This window comes from Acartia tonsa, chromosome 10 (genome assembly GCF_053477335.1).
Source record: "Acartia tonsa isolate MP-2025a chromosome 10, ASM5347733v1, whole genome shotgun sequence".
Lineage (NCBI taxonomy): Eukaryota > Metazoa > Arthropoda > Copepoda > Calanoida > Acartiidae > Acartia > Acartia tonsa.
In genome coordinates this window covers 13,432,003-13,446,417 of record NC_137269.1, presented here as the reverse complement: position 1 = coordinate 13,446,417, position 14,415 = coordinate 13,432,003, and the positions used below count along the sequence as shown (strand labels likewise).

General features: G+C 30.3%; 2 protein-coding genes across 36 annotated transcripts in view; one reads left to right on the top strand and one right to left on the bottom strand.

The window, feature by feature from the left end:
• LOC145329451 (alanine--glyoxylate aminotransferase-like) overlaps window positions 1-14,415 on the top strand; it is a 557,715-nt gene that overhangs the window by 112,687 nt on the left and 430,613 nt on the right. The window lies entirely within an intron of this gene.
• rhea (Talin_middle and talin-RS domain-containing protein rhea) overlaps window positions 1-14,415 on the bottom strand; it is a 205,122-nt gene that overhangs the window by 96,142 nt on the left and 94,565 nt on the right. For 22 of the 35 annotated variants that reach the window (XR_013882905.1, XR_013882909.1, XR_013882906.1 and 19 more), the window contains exons 3-4: window positions 7,412-7,576; window positions 5,566-5,601 (exon numbers count right to left, since the gene is read on the bottom strand). Coding sequence is in view for 30 of the 35 variants with exons in the window: in XM_080173562.1 (XP_080029688.1) it covers window positions 5,566-5,601; window positions 7,412-7,576 (201 nt within the window). In the remaining 5 variants the exon portion in view is untranslated. The remainder of the gene's footprint in view (window positions 1-5,565; window positions 5,602-7,411; window positions 7,577-14,415) is intronic. The other 13 variants (XM_080173571.1, XM_080173567.1, XM_080173576.1 and 10 more) reach the window with 1 other exon arrangement.

Below are 14,415 nucleotides of genomic sequence, written 5' to 3'. Positions count from 1 at the left end.
TGATATTTATAAACTAAGAGGGTAGGAGCTAGATTTATTATGATCAATAAGAAAGTTACGGAAATACATTATTCTTTAGTGCTTTAAGTTCCCTACAATTCACCCCCCATTGATTATTTTAACAAACTTTTTTTCATAAGTCATAGTACAAGTATATATAAAAACTTCAACTTTGCCATAGAAAACTAACAATTTATCCTTTTTTGTACTATAAAAAAAAATAGACCTTGTTTAAAGCTTTCATAAAATTGACAACTCAATCGGTTCAGTAGTACTCAAAATCTTAAGCTAAAGTTATGAATATTTTTTCCTTTTGGCTATATCCTTATAATAAAGTAACAGGATGTTTGTCTGTTTGTCTGTGTGTTTGTATGTTTGTACCGAATGATCTCGCTAACCGCTAAACCGATCGGGTTCTCCTTAACAGGGTAGCTTCAATTGGTCCCGGAAAGGTTTATAACTATTTTCTTAGGGGGTGTGACACCCCCCCCCCCAAAAAAAAAATGCCATCCCCAAAGAATTTTTTTTACTTTTTCTTTTAAATCTAAAATTAGAAATTCGGTTATCAAATTCGACTCCCCCCTCCTCAAGTGCCCCTAGAGGCCTCTAGGGGCGTAGCCGCTAGTATAAATAAAAGTATTAAATACATATTATAATGTATAAAATGTATATATAATATACATAAAATGGGTAAGAAAGGAGAATAAAAAAATCCACGAAGAAGAAGATACAACTCATAATGTCCATGCATTTAAACCAAAAATATAAAAAAAAATGTAAAATATTAATATGTCTAAGAAACTACCAAGACTAAAGATTCTAAGTCGACTACATGGCGTTTGATTTCTGATATTTTAGAGAACCCACGAGCATCATCTGCCATGGCTGGGAACGACATTATGACTAATTGTAAGTATTATAAACAATATTTGTTGATTCAATATAATGCCTATCAAAGAATTAAAATAACATAATGGTTCATAATCTTTTTCTTTTTTTTTGCTGTTTTTTGAAGAGGCACCATTGCACAGTTTTGTATGGGATACTGAAGAAGCCCATTGTGCTTGCCCAATCTTCCTGCACTTCCGCATACAGTCAAATCTTGGAGGGACGTGGGGGGAAGGGGTGACGTAGGTTCTAGGGGAAAAAATGGTACCCATAAAAAAAAACAAAAATATTAAATTTCTAATGTAAAAATAATTTTCTAAACCTTTAAATGAATATTTTTTTGGTATTAATATTTTCTTATATTTATAATAAAGAGTTCAAAGAGATAGGTATCTATTTAAAAGGGTAGATATTGATCATTTTTATTTAATAGAATCCTATATCAATTTAAACGTTTAATAGTAACTAAAATAAAGAATTTACATAACTATAAATGCGAAGCATATCTTTAACAAAAACAAAAAAGTCTGTATGTCAATTATTCTATTTTTTCATGGCGAATTGTACTGCTTTTAGAAAACGCTAAGGATGGACGGAACAACGATGATGAAGGAATTATTCATTACACAATGTATTAAATATGAATATGGAAAATATATTTTTCTTATAGCCAGACAGAATATAACTTTTTTCGGTAGTACAGCAACTTTATAATTTGTTTATCTCTTTACGTTCTTGCATCACTAGGCAAAAAAATTTGCATAGACAATAAAGTTTGACCAATCAAAAATCTACAATTTTTTTGTAGTTCCTACAGGTATCTTAGGGGATAAGACAATATATTGATTTATATCCCACAATGATAATAAACAAAATTAAATTTCAGATTAGAATCATTGGTTAAAAAGTTTTTAAAAATTTTAATTTAGAACTAATTAATCAAAATAAGCATTAAAAGATTTTTTTTTCTTCATTTTATTATGCAGTTATAATAAAGCAATTTCAATAATTTGATTCTGGAGTTGAATCTAATTTTGTTTATATTTCTATTTTGCTATAAACATTCCATCAATCTCTTTATAAGTATGTTCTACTTTTCTATCTATTTTATATCAATGGGCATTTACACTGTAAAAAATATGTTTGTTTTTGGGATATTTGTATTGCCTAGAAGATAATTTGTTTTGTATTTTCTTTTCAATATTATAATACTTTTAAAACCAATAATATTCTTTATATGCAAAATATTTAAACAAAATTTCTCTAAAGTTCTATGTAGTTTAACATGTAGTTGAAGCTAGCTAGCCCAATATCCCAGATTTTAGCTTGTCCTAAAGTTAAAAGATTACATTTATAACAGTAAAATTACAGCTGAAGATTCTTTAAAATTGTAATGCTATACTAGGGTAAAGATTAGATTTAGAATTAGCTTTTCTTGTCTTCAAATCAGAGATGGGCCGTTGCCTTGCCCAAAAGCTATCCATTAGAGGCTGTCTGAATGTGTGTGTGTGTGGGAGAGTGTACTGTAAAAGCCGGCCCTCTCCGAAGGGAAGGGCTCCTATGCTGTGCCCATTTTAGTCTATGTATAATGTACAGTATATGTAGAGCTCACTACTGCCTCCTTTTGCCTACCCATTCTTGTAAAAATAGGATGGGTCATTATTTTCAGAAAGTTTTACTATAAAATCCAACTGGAATAAAAAATTGCAAGCCAATATTTCAAATTCGAGTAAAATATAACTAACATATGCCAAATCAAATACAAAACACATCAACCTTTTTTACTCAGATTTTGCGTTTTATTTATCTAAAATAAAATTATGAAAAAGTTGGCCAGCCTAGCTTAAGCTGAAAGATCCTCGAAGCACGTGGGTTCAAGGAATCAATATACATCCAGCAATCCCCCATTTTAACCCCTTGTTTTAATCCATACCCATTTTATTCTTCTTACTATCCTCACCCCCCCCCCCCCCTCTGATAAATCCTGGTCAGGAATTTGGCCAGCGCTGAGCTCCAAGGGGCTGTTTCTGGCTGGCAAAGAATTACCCTGTATAGCTCTTTTACTGCTGCTATTTTATCGACACAAGCCTGTAGTAATGAAATCATTACTAGAAAAGCGTTATAAGCTAAGAATTGTTACATAATGTTGCACATTATGTTGAAAATATCAGGGAATGTCTGACAACGGCATGACATCCATGACATCATTAAATTGCAGGGAGGGAGGGGTACATTGGTCTGTAAATGACGGTACCCAGAGTTTTATTATTGCATTTTATTGTTCGTTTAGCCCAAAATTCAGGATACTTTTATTGAATTTTGATTGATTGGTTCCTAAATATTAGTAAACAAACTGTTGAACCAATAATTTTATTTTACAGAAGAGATGATATTGTCTATCATCATTGGGAACGTATAACAATTTATTGTCTTATCTTATTACTTTGGGTATTAAATCTCAATACAATGGTTCAAAGTTTAACAGAGTGCTGATGATTCTGGCTGGCAAAGGACTGTGTACAGATATCCTGTTCTGGCAACCAGACACAAACAAATATGAAGGTGGCCTGCCAAACATTTACCATCATAAATAAGCTTTACAATCAATAAATATTTCTTTTATCAACATATTATAAGCTTTGATGAAATCAAGAACATCAATGAATATATTGGTCACTTTTTTAAAGGATTAATCGTTTGATAATTTTGTTAGGTCCTTGTTTAAAAACTGAAAACTGTAAATGCTCTAAGTAGTATCTATAATATTTTAAGACAGTGGCGTACACAGCAATGGGGTGTGAAACCCGTTTAGGGTATTGACTCCAACTACACCCCTCTACCACACGCAACTATTTTAAGGTCTAGAGTTATCTCATAAAATAAGTTTAACATCGTTACCAAAATGTTCTTTTTAGAAAAGTTAAGCATTGTAAAGCATCTTTTACTTTTAAAGATGTAACTTTTTAACAACTGTTCTTTTTCAATAATAAAACAATTGTTCTGATTTGAGGACAAAACAAAACAATAAACAATAGGAATATGCACATATATGAAAGCAAGTAGTGCAGAATATAATAAGAAAGGAAAAGGGGGAAAAATTAAGTAAGAAGAAAAGTAAAACCGAACAGATTAATATTGATTCTGCTATTCATTTTCTGTTTATTATTTATCAGCAAACCGCAGCCGCCCGCCCAATAAATAAACAAAACGCAGCCAAATTAGAATATCTAAGCATGGCGGCTAAAAGCCAAAAATTCAAACATCAGCTGTCTATATTTTTGAACAGTCTTAGCCAAAGCTTTAGATGTAAAACAAGTACCTTAAGGGAAAAGACAAAGGAGAATGAATTAAAGTACATCTTTAATTATGATATTCAACGTTTTAAATTAATGCTTAAAAAGTTTGGACACCAATGTCATGGCACCATCCAATCAAAATGCATTGAAGCACCCATAGTTTATGAGACAACGAATGATATATCGTGATTAGAAGATTTGAATACAAGTGAAATTTACATTCCAATGGCCCCTCCCTTCCTGACTACATCTACAAATTTCTAAGAATATTTATCCCCTGCCCCGCGCTGCAACCATGTCAGAATATTTATCCCTTGCCCCGCTGCAACCATGTCAGAATGACATTACTTGAAAACAAATTATTCATACGATAATTCGTTTTGCTGCAAATACACAGCCATATTCATGTCAGACCCTCAACACAAATTTGCAAAACAGCAATTTATGTACTAAATTAGAAAATTTTCTCAACAGGGAGGGAGGGGACTCATGACTCTTAATCAAACTGGAGTCAAAAGTTTTAAAACAACACTTATTTATTCGTATTCTCAAAAACATTCGGTACTTTTATTGTATTTTGATTTGTGGAGTCCAAACTATTCAACTATTTAATTTTATCTACAGAAAGGGTAACATATTTATTTTTTATTAGGGATGTTCATTAATTAATCATTCATTGTCTTATCCCTTACAATCCAAGTTTCTTAATCATATATGGTAGGTTTGAAAAAATAATTAGATAATTGGTCGGCGAAATTGTTTAAATTGTACACTTTATTTCTGCATAAAACTTGAAAAATAATTTAGAATTCGGCAAAATGTCATTTCGTACATTGATATATCCTTAGAAAGAAGTATTATACAATTACATACATAGTCCTTTAGTAGCGGATATACTTCATAACTAGAGCATATTAGTACGTCCGACCCTTTGTTCTTTTTATTCATAGAATTAAGATTTGAACGTAAATTATATTTTACTATATCTTTTTTACAATCAGTCAATCAATTTTTCTATAAGATTATAAGATTATTTAATTATTTTAAAGATTTAAATAAAAGCTTCTTTGAAAGAACAAAAGTATAAAAGCATACATCTAATAAAAGGTTTAAGTTTAGATTCAAGTAATTGCATAAGGTAAATTTAAAGATATAATTTATAATATAAAGATGTATTTATTTGAATATAAACTTTAGACCTCAGTTGAGTCAGTCAGGAATATGGCACATAAAAAATATTTTACCTCTAAAGAAGTCGACAGTGTAAAATGAACATTACAGCTAAATTCTTAAGTTCAACTTGCATAATATTAGAGGCAAAATTATACATTCTTTAGGGGCCATATCTCTGTACTTTGCTTTAAGCTAGATATTGTCTTACTAAATCTTTTAGGTAGAGTCCATCTACATGTTCTGACTATAGCAATACAAAATATTAATAAACATCAAAATAATTAACATAAAATAATCTTTAAATAATATATTAATGAAATATCAATACTTCTCTTAATTTAGAAATAAAAAGGTAGGCATGTTTTAATTAGTGCAATTAAAGCAAACGTGCGATCTTTTGTTTTACTCTTTGTGAGAAAAAAAAACTTATATTTTTTTTCTGAATATTCTCAAAATTAAACATGAATAATATTTTTTCAGGTTAGGCCATTGGACTGTCAATTATAATGGTCCCCAAAGTTGGCTGAGTAATTTTTGGGACCTTCATCATAAATCTTGATTGAGTTGTACAAACAAGAATTCATTACATATTACACCCAACAAAAAAATCTCCATGTTTAAGTGTCTTATTAGCAAAAACCATTAACATCTTAGGAAGCTTTCATGAAAACTCATTAATTTTAATAATAACATCTACCATGTACTTATAATTCAATTTACACCCAACCTCCCCCCCCCCCCGATCACTACTCTCCCCAGCAGTAAATCTAAATCTTCCCCAGTGTTGGAGTATTCCACCCTTCCTTTCCCCATATTCTTAGAGAGAAAGATTGGGGATGATGGCAAAAATCTTCCTTTTTGTTTTCCTTATACAATTGTTTTTTTCCCAATACCAAATCCAGAATTTCATCTACAAATATTTTGGAGTAAATAAACCAATCATACATTGTCCCTTCCCTGTAACCCTGTCTATCTTGTTGTTATACATGGTATAGAACAACCGTTTTGGGGTGCTCATATTAACATCACCCCTCCCCCCATTCTCCAACATCTATTTTGTGTCAATCATAGATTGAGGGATGAAACATAATATCTATTGAAACTATGAATAATCAGAAAATTTATGAAAAATTAATTATCCTATAATGTAAAGTACATAGTAAAGTTTTTTGCTTAATATTAAGATCTCGGAAATTAGGATCTTATTTAGTTGTACTTTTAAGGAATGCTTAAAAATGACTTTGGGTTGGTTTTAACTTTTTAAGCTAACTTATCCTGAACTCCCCCACCCTCCCCTAGAGGCTAAGGTCGTTTAAATTCTAAATATTTTAGAAAACGTACAAAATTGTGAATTTTGAAACATTTATGGGGAAGTTTTTTTTAAATATTAAAATCCCTTCCATTCCTGATATAAACATTTGGCGAGTAGATTCACATAAAGCTATGCCCCATTAATAGTATATCAAGGGTGGATTCAAAATCATCTTTGTGCAATTTTTCTAAGTTATTATAGTGAACATCGGACTGTAAATAACACTTGTACCCTAAGTTTTATAAGCATATTTTCTTATTCGTTGGCCTAAAAGCTTTAGGTGCGTCACTGTGAATTGGATTGTAAAGTCAAAAATGGCAGTGTAAAAACTTTTCCTCGATTAATCTTAATCTAATAAAAGGGTATTTTTATTATTGGGGATGTACCATCGTACATTGTCTCATTTTCTTAGATTATTACATATTTGAAATCGTTATTTAGACCTAAACATGGCATTTGACAGATATGTTTTTTGTTACACCCTATAACCATTGTAAGATTGTTATTTATTGTATTATCTTTGTATTGGATTATATTATTGCTAAATACATTAGACATACCTCTTGGAACGAGCCAACTAAATTTATAATTCGCTCTCATACAATAAAAGGATTTAAATATTATTTTGTGTTCTTTTTTTGTTTGTTTTTTTACAAGATTTTTAGTATGGTGCAGAACCAGCTCTAATTCAGAGGATAATAATCGGTTTCGAAGCCATCCTGTAAGGAAAAATATTACTTACATTTTCTCTAAGCAGATAATGTTCCAGTGTTCTGGCGGGGTCCAACCACACCCCCTTCTTGGGGTCCTCGTCCGCCAAGAACAAGCCATATTGGGCGGGCGGAGCTAGCCCCTTGATTTCTGTCAGCTTCTCTCGCAGGGCTGTTGTAGCATCCACAACTGTTGTCTGAAATATAAAGAAAAAATAATTATCTTTCTCAAAATCTAAAAATAAAATACGTCTGTTGAACTATTATGGACTTTTGATATAAAAATCAATAAGCAATGTCAATACTGTCTATAATCAAGGCAGTTAAAACACCTATCTTACAAAAAGCGAAAGATACTCATTAATCTTAATTTATTTAAACAAAGTAATGGTTATTAGGGACACCTTTTATTATTTTAATATCATAAAAACATTAAAAACAAATAACTGAATGTCTTTCCCTTGATAAAATAGTAAATTTATGATTAAAATAATTTATTAAAAATATAGAAAATGTGTCAAGATGTATAACTGGAAAATGTCATAATCTCTAAATTCAAAATGTCAGAAAAGTAAAAAAATGATGATTATGTTTGTAAACATAAATCTAAATAAACAAGAACAACAATATTTATAAAAATCAACACAAGTTAATAAGTACAAATAAACTCAGGGAGAGAGAGGACAATGCAGGTGGTTTAAATTTATCCACATCATTGGATATGCGAAAGATGGAGTAGACAAAAGTTTATTACTGCAGGATTACGAAATCTTTTGTCCAGAACATTAACAGATGGACAGACTAATCATGTTAGAGAGTAACTTTTCTACAAACAAAAATATGTTTAAGAGTAGCTGAGTTTTAAAAATATCCTAGAATTGTACATTATTATAATTGTTATTTTATTTAAATCTTTATAAAATGTATTTACATCTGTTATAGAATGTAAGAAAAGGGCAACAGAAGAAAAAAAAAACAACATATTTATATCTTTGAATTTAGAAAAAAAATAAATGCTAAAATAAGCTGCTAAATCCCTGGACCATTATATAGATAGTAACCATTTATCTTGTGTATACTAGGACAGTTTATTAATATTTGTTCCTATTGTCCTATACCTAGTATTCCTGGAACTTTATAAAGTTAGTAACCATTTATCTTGTGTATACTAGGACAGTTTATTCAAAGTTTATGGGGCAGAAGTCAAATAAAATGATAAAAATTCTAGTTTCAAACTAAAGTTAACCAGGGAAAGGAGCTAATATTCAAGTTTTTAATCAATTTAAAGCATTCAAAATTTTAACCCAACAAAAAATAATCATACAAATGGGTTAAAAATTGTGCAAAACCTACAAACCCACAAGGACGATAAAGAGTCAAAGGAAGTCCTCACAAAAAAATTCCAAACAGGTCAAAATCCAATTCCCTAACGCTTGATTATTAGACGAATCTTCACTGAACAAATCAGAAGTCTATTTCACATTAGAATCATAAGAATTCATTTTCTAAATGAAAGAAAGGACAATGAACAAAAATCAATATACTTCCCCTATGATGTTAAACAAAATTGCCCATTCTGTACATATATTTCTTAGAAAGTGTTTATCAAGCTTTAAGAACCAGTGTAATTTTCAATCCAATGTCTCCCACCTCCCTGAATATTTCTTATGAAAAATATTGCATATTTGTTAAATTCTGAATAAATGTCCCACCCCCTGTTGTTTATTGAATAAAGTTAGTTTTATAGCAATATCATAAAAAAAAATGTAATGACCCTACCATACATTTTCAAATTTTACTACAAATCCCGCATTAATGACCGTAAAAGTAATTTTAAGGCAATAAAACCAATATATTGAAGTTGAATCTACGACAATTTTATTTAGAGGTAGTATGTAATGACACTAAATCATAAAATATGAATTTTAAAAACTTTGTCCAAGTAAAAGTTTTTTTCGACTTGAGGCGTTTATACCAGGGAGGGAGACCACAATAAGCTGTTAATTACACTAGTCCCCAAAGTTTTATATTACTGTTTTCTTAATAATGGGCTTTGCAACTTTTGGGGCTTTAATTGAATTTTTATTGGCTGGTTCATTAATTTGAGTATCCAAACGTTTCAACCACTAATTCTAATATACAAAAGGGGTAATTTCGTGTCTCATCATTGAATATGTGGATCAATTCATCGGCAATTGTCTTATCCTTTTAGATCCCTGCGTTTATACATATATGGTTGGACGGGAAGATTTTTTTTTACAATTTCTGAATTTTGATTTACTGTTCTTATTGTTTATCATTTGTCAGGTGATTAATGCAGTCCTTCTTAACTTAATAATATGAGGTCCTTGTTATCATGAGAAGTAATCAAAAATAGACAATATGCTCAATATATATATACATTCATGTACATACATATGTAAATTATCAACTCCAAATCAAATCTCTTTGTTAATAAATCCTCTTTCAAATTCTTCCCCCTTCCCAGGGATATCAAGGGATAAGACAATAGACAATAAATTGTTGTACATTATTCCCGATAATGATAAACAAAATCACCCCTTCTGTGAATCAATTATTAATTTAGAACCAACCGATCAAAATTAAATGGAAATAAAAAAAAGTGTTTGAGAGAACGCAGAAGAAAACATGGTTATAAAACTTTAGGTATTAGTTTAATTAAAAGACCAACGTGCCCTTACTTCCTGCCCCTTCCCCAACCATAATTTTTCTCTGGATTCCCTGGACCTTAAATGGACCTAGATCAAACAAGGATAAACATATAGAAAACAATATGATTTTTTTAAAATTGTGCACAAAAATTGAACCAATTAGAGTGCTTTAAACTTTGAAATTTAATATATCTTTTTTTATGAAACATTTCAACCAATTTCAGATTTAAAAATTGTCAAATCCCAATCGTCTAAATAGGTATACTTATTTTTAAATCAAAATTTAAGTCAGCCTTATTAAACGGGGTTTGAGTGGCCAGGGAGGGAAAGGGCATTAGCGGTTATAAAATATAACACCCCTATAATCTATAATATTTACAGTTAACAAAGAGCGGGATTTAAAATTTAAATGTATATATAGTAATATAAATTTACCGTCCATTATCTTATACTTGTATCCGTGGCATTATGCACAACAACAATCGATAAGTTGGGCATTCAAATCAAAATATGTCAATATGGTTCATGATAACACACACACACGCAAGCACAAACACACCTCAATGTGCGCGCACGCACATGGCTCATAAATTTATGTTTCAAAGGTGTGACTGCAACGCCAACATTTTTTTTACATAAATAGGATCATATGATATTATACCGTAAAATAAAAAACTATAGTTGAAATAAATTTTAGGTGATACTTTCAATATACAACTTATAATGACTTTAATACTGACAATAAAGAAGAAATTCTTTCCTTCAGCTAAAAATTAAATATGCAAATACTCTGCTGTTTTGAATAAACAAAATGACAAAGTGGCTTAAGATCTGCCTACTTTTAGTCGCAATATTTTAAGGATAAAGGAAGGGGGAAATGATACCAAAAGGCAACAAATCAACAGAAGACAGGGGATATCAAACTGTAAATTACACTGGTACACAAAGTTTTATTATCTTTTTATGTTTTTCGTTGGCTAAAAAACTTTGGGTACTTTTATTGTTTTTTTAATTTGTTGGTTCCAAACTAGTTGTGTCAAATTTTTTCAATCAATAATTTTAATTGACAGAAGGAGTAGGTAACCATATACAATATTGTTAGATATCTAATTTATTCAAAGTTATTTTAAGTTTCTTTAAAAAAAAACATTAATATAATACGAACTTTATCGATTTAAAACCGTTGATTGTAGATAGATAAAAAAAACTTTAAAAAATCAAAGTATGATATATAAAAAAAGAAGCTGAAAATTAAGCAATAAATTGCAAATTTTGACGCTATATAAAGGTACACGTTCAAGGGCCAAACAGGATTCAGGGATAAGAAAATGAAAGATAAATTACTGTTCCTCCAATTAAAAAAATCTTTTCTACTGTTTTTTTTACAGGAAGATAGAGTTCAATAATGTTAAAACAAATTTATTAACCTCTTGTCCCCCAAAAAAAGTCACAAGATTCATAATATAACATTAACAATTAGGTGTTTTTACTTTAATATCCCGTGTTCTCGCTAATTTAGTGGGTAGATTCATTTATTGTCCAGTATCCCTTCCCCTGGATCCCTGAAGGACATCCAATGTCATGTTAGCGAGATGAAGTAGAAATATCTCCAGGAATTTAGGAATAGAAAATTTATATAAAATTAGTAGGTAATTCGAATTATTTTTGTAATTGTAAATTCTGATTTTGGCAGTTATAAATATTAAATCATTAAATATAATTGTTTTGTTTAGATAGCTCATTAAATTCTTAATAATTATTGCTGTAGATTATTTAATGCAGTCATAACGGAACTAAACCAGCTCTATAGATGAAGGGACATGCTTTAACTGTAGGGCAACTGCGATAATAAATATAAAAAGTTACATTTATGCCTATTTGCATTTTCTTTCACCCTCATAAAAATACCCAAAACAACAAGAGTTGTGGTAAAGGAGGGGAGGGGGGGTAGGGGGATTACGGTACAGACAAGGTCAAAATACGCACACACGCACCAGGAATATCAAGGAATAAGGCAATAGACGATAAATTTGTGTACTACCTAAATGGTTATAATATACATTACATCTTCTGTAGTTTAAAGCAATGGTTGAAAAGTTTAAGCATTAATTAGTTTGAAACAAATCAATAAAAATTTAATTATAGTACCCACAAAGTTTGTGTCAACTAAAAAGATACCCTGGTTTCGGAAAATGCTGGTCTAAATTGTTTGTACTTCTCAGAGAAGCATTATCACTGCCCTTTTTAAAGATTTTAGATGATTTATCTTTAAATATTTCTAAGTGAAGCTTTTCTAAATTAAAGCTGAGTTATTGTATTTCGGTTTGGTAAATGGATCTGATCGAATTTTGACCATATTTCTGAAATGGCGATTTCTTGGCCAATAAGGCATTGGCGTTATTAGCGAAGCATTTCTATAATTGTGTCTTTAGCATCTGTTTTTAGGATGTTGTTGGTATTGTAAAGAATTTAATGGCACATTCCTACGAATATTGTATTTTCAAAACATTTTTGATCAATTTCTTTCATTTCTTAGACAGTTAGGGAGTTGAATCCATTTTTATAGAAGCAGAAATATAATCTATGATTATGGTTTGGACCCTCTAAAACTGTAATTTACCCTTCCACTTTCCCCTCTCTTGGTGAAGATATCTTCAACGCCGATACGATTTTTGAAATATAAGATTCCACTTTTGTCTCTCTTGTTGAAGATATCTTCACCAAGAGAGGCAAAAGTGGAATCTTAAATTTCAAAAATCGTATCGGCGTTGAAGATATCTTCACCAAGAGAGGGGAAAGTGGAATCTTACATTTCAAAAATCGTATCGGCGTTGAAGATATCTTCACCAAGAGAAGGGAAAGTAGAATCTTACATTTCAAAAATCGTATCGGCGTTGAAGATATCTTCACCAAGAGAGGGGAAAGTGGAAAGGTAGATTAGAGGGTCCAAACCATAATCATAGATTATATTTCTGCTTCTATAAAAATGGATTCAACTCCCTAACTGTTAGATTTGATTAATGTTGCCATCCTTGTTTGTATGTGCATGTATGAATACTTTGTTTATACTTATATTTGGGAGAGGCTTGAAAAGCCGGCTATGAACAGACTTTTAAATGGATACATCGTTTTAAACATCATTTAGAACCTTTATCACTAATTACAAGCTTTTTACGTATGGCTTTTTCGGGGATATTTTTATAAATCAACCTTATTGAAAGTAACAAAAAAAAATTTTCAATATAAAATTAATCAAATCATACATAAAATTACAATACACAAAAAATCATGTCATAAAAAAATTAAAGTTTTGGAACAGAAGAGCCTTTAATTTACATTTATTAGATCTAATGTAAAAAATTATCGACATTGCAAAATCAATTTTTCAAGGTCAAAAGTGATTTATATATTTTTTCGCAATGTTTTGCGGTATTTATATATTTTAGTTGCGCATCTATTTTAATATTAGAACATGTTCAAGCGTTAAGACTATAATTGAATCTTTCGCAATATAACTCTAACATTATATAGTTATTGACGTTTTCTATCCCATTTACTGTTCTTTTTTTGTCTAAAAAATATTTTAAGAGAATAAAGGGTTATTCTACAAGGCTTAAAAGTTTGTCTGAAAAAGTCATAATTAGCATACAATTTATCAAAGTTTGTTTAAAAATTATCATTTTAAAAAAGGGGTGATTATTTAGTTTTTATTAACTCAAGATATAAAGTATAATAAGGTATCTTAAGGAACAACACAATTGCGGTAAATTGATATATGTTGTACATCTCCGAAAATAATAAACAAAATTACCCCTTCTTTATCTAGAGTATTTTGATTAAAAAGTTTTAAGGAATTATTTAGGAACCAACCTATCATAATTCAAGTTATTAGGTAAGGAAATAAACGATAATTTGGCTATACAACTTTTGGTTCCAGTGTAATTTACAGTTCCTAGTCCCCTTCATCCATGATTATGCTACAACATACCTAGTTGAAAGGCGCACCTATTATTATTTAACTAAATCATGCCCTGATTAATAGCCATATACATTTACAAATCAGGGCTATAAGGTATTAGGCATGGTACAATTGTTCTATTGAATTAAAACTTTCCATTAACCCTTACAGATCGGGGGGGGGGGCTCCAAGAGGCCCTCCCCCCCCTCTAGTTTTTTCAATCTCATTTTTTTTGTATGTAAGATGGAGAGCTGTAACTTCATGACTTTTTAAGTTTAGTAATTATACGTCGGCAAGAGTTGATTTTTTTAGGATATCTGGTCTGTGTCGGTCGTGGTGTCCGGTCAAAGTCGGTTAAGTAGCAAAAAAAATTAGAAAAAATTCTAAATAAATCTTAATTTCTACA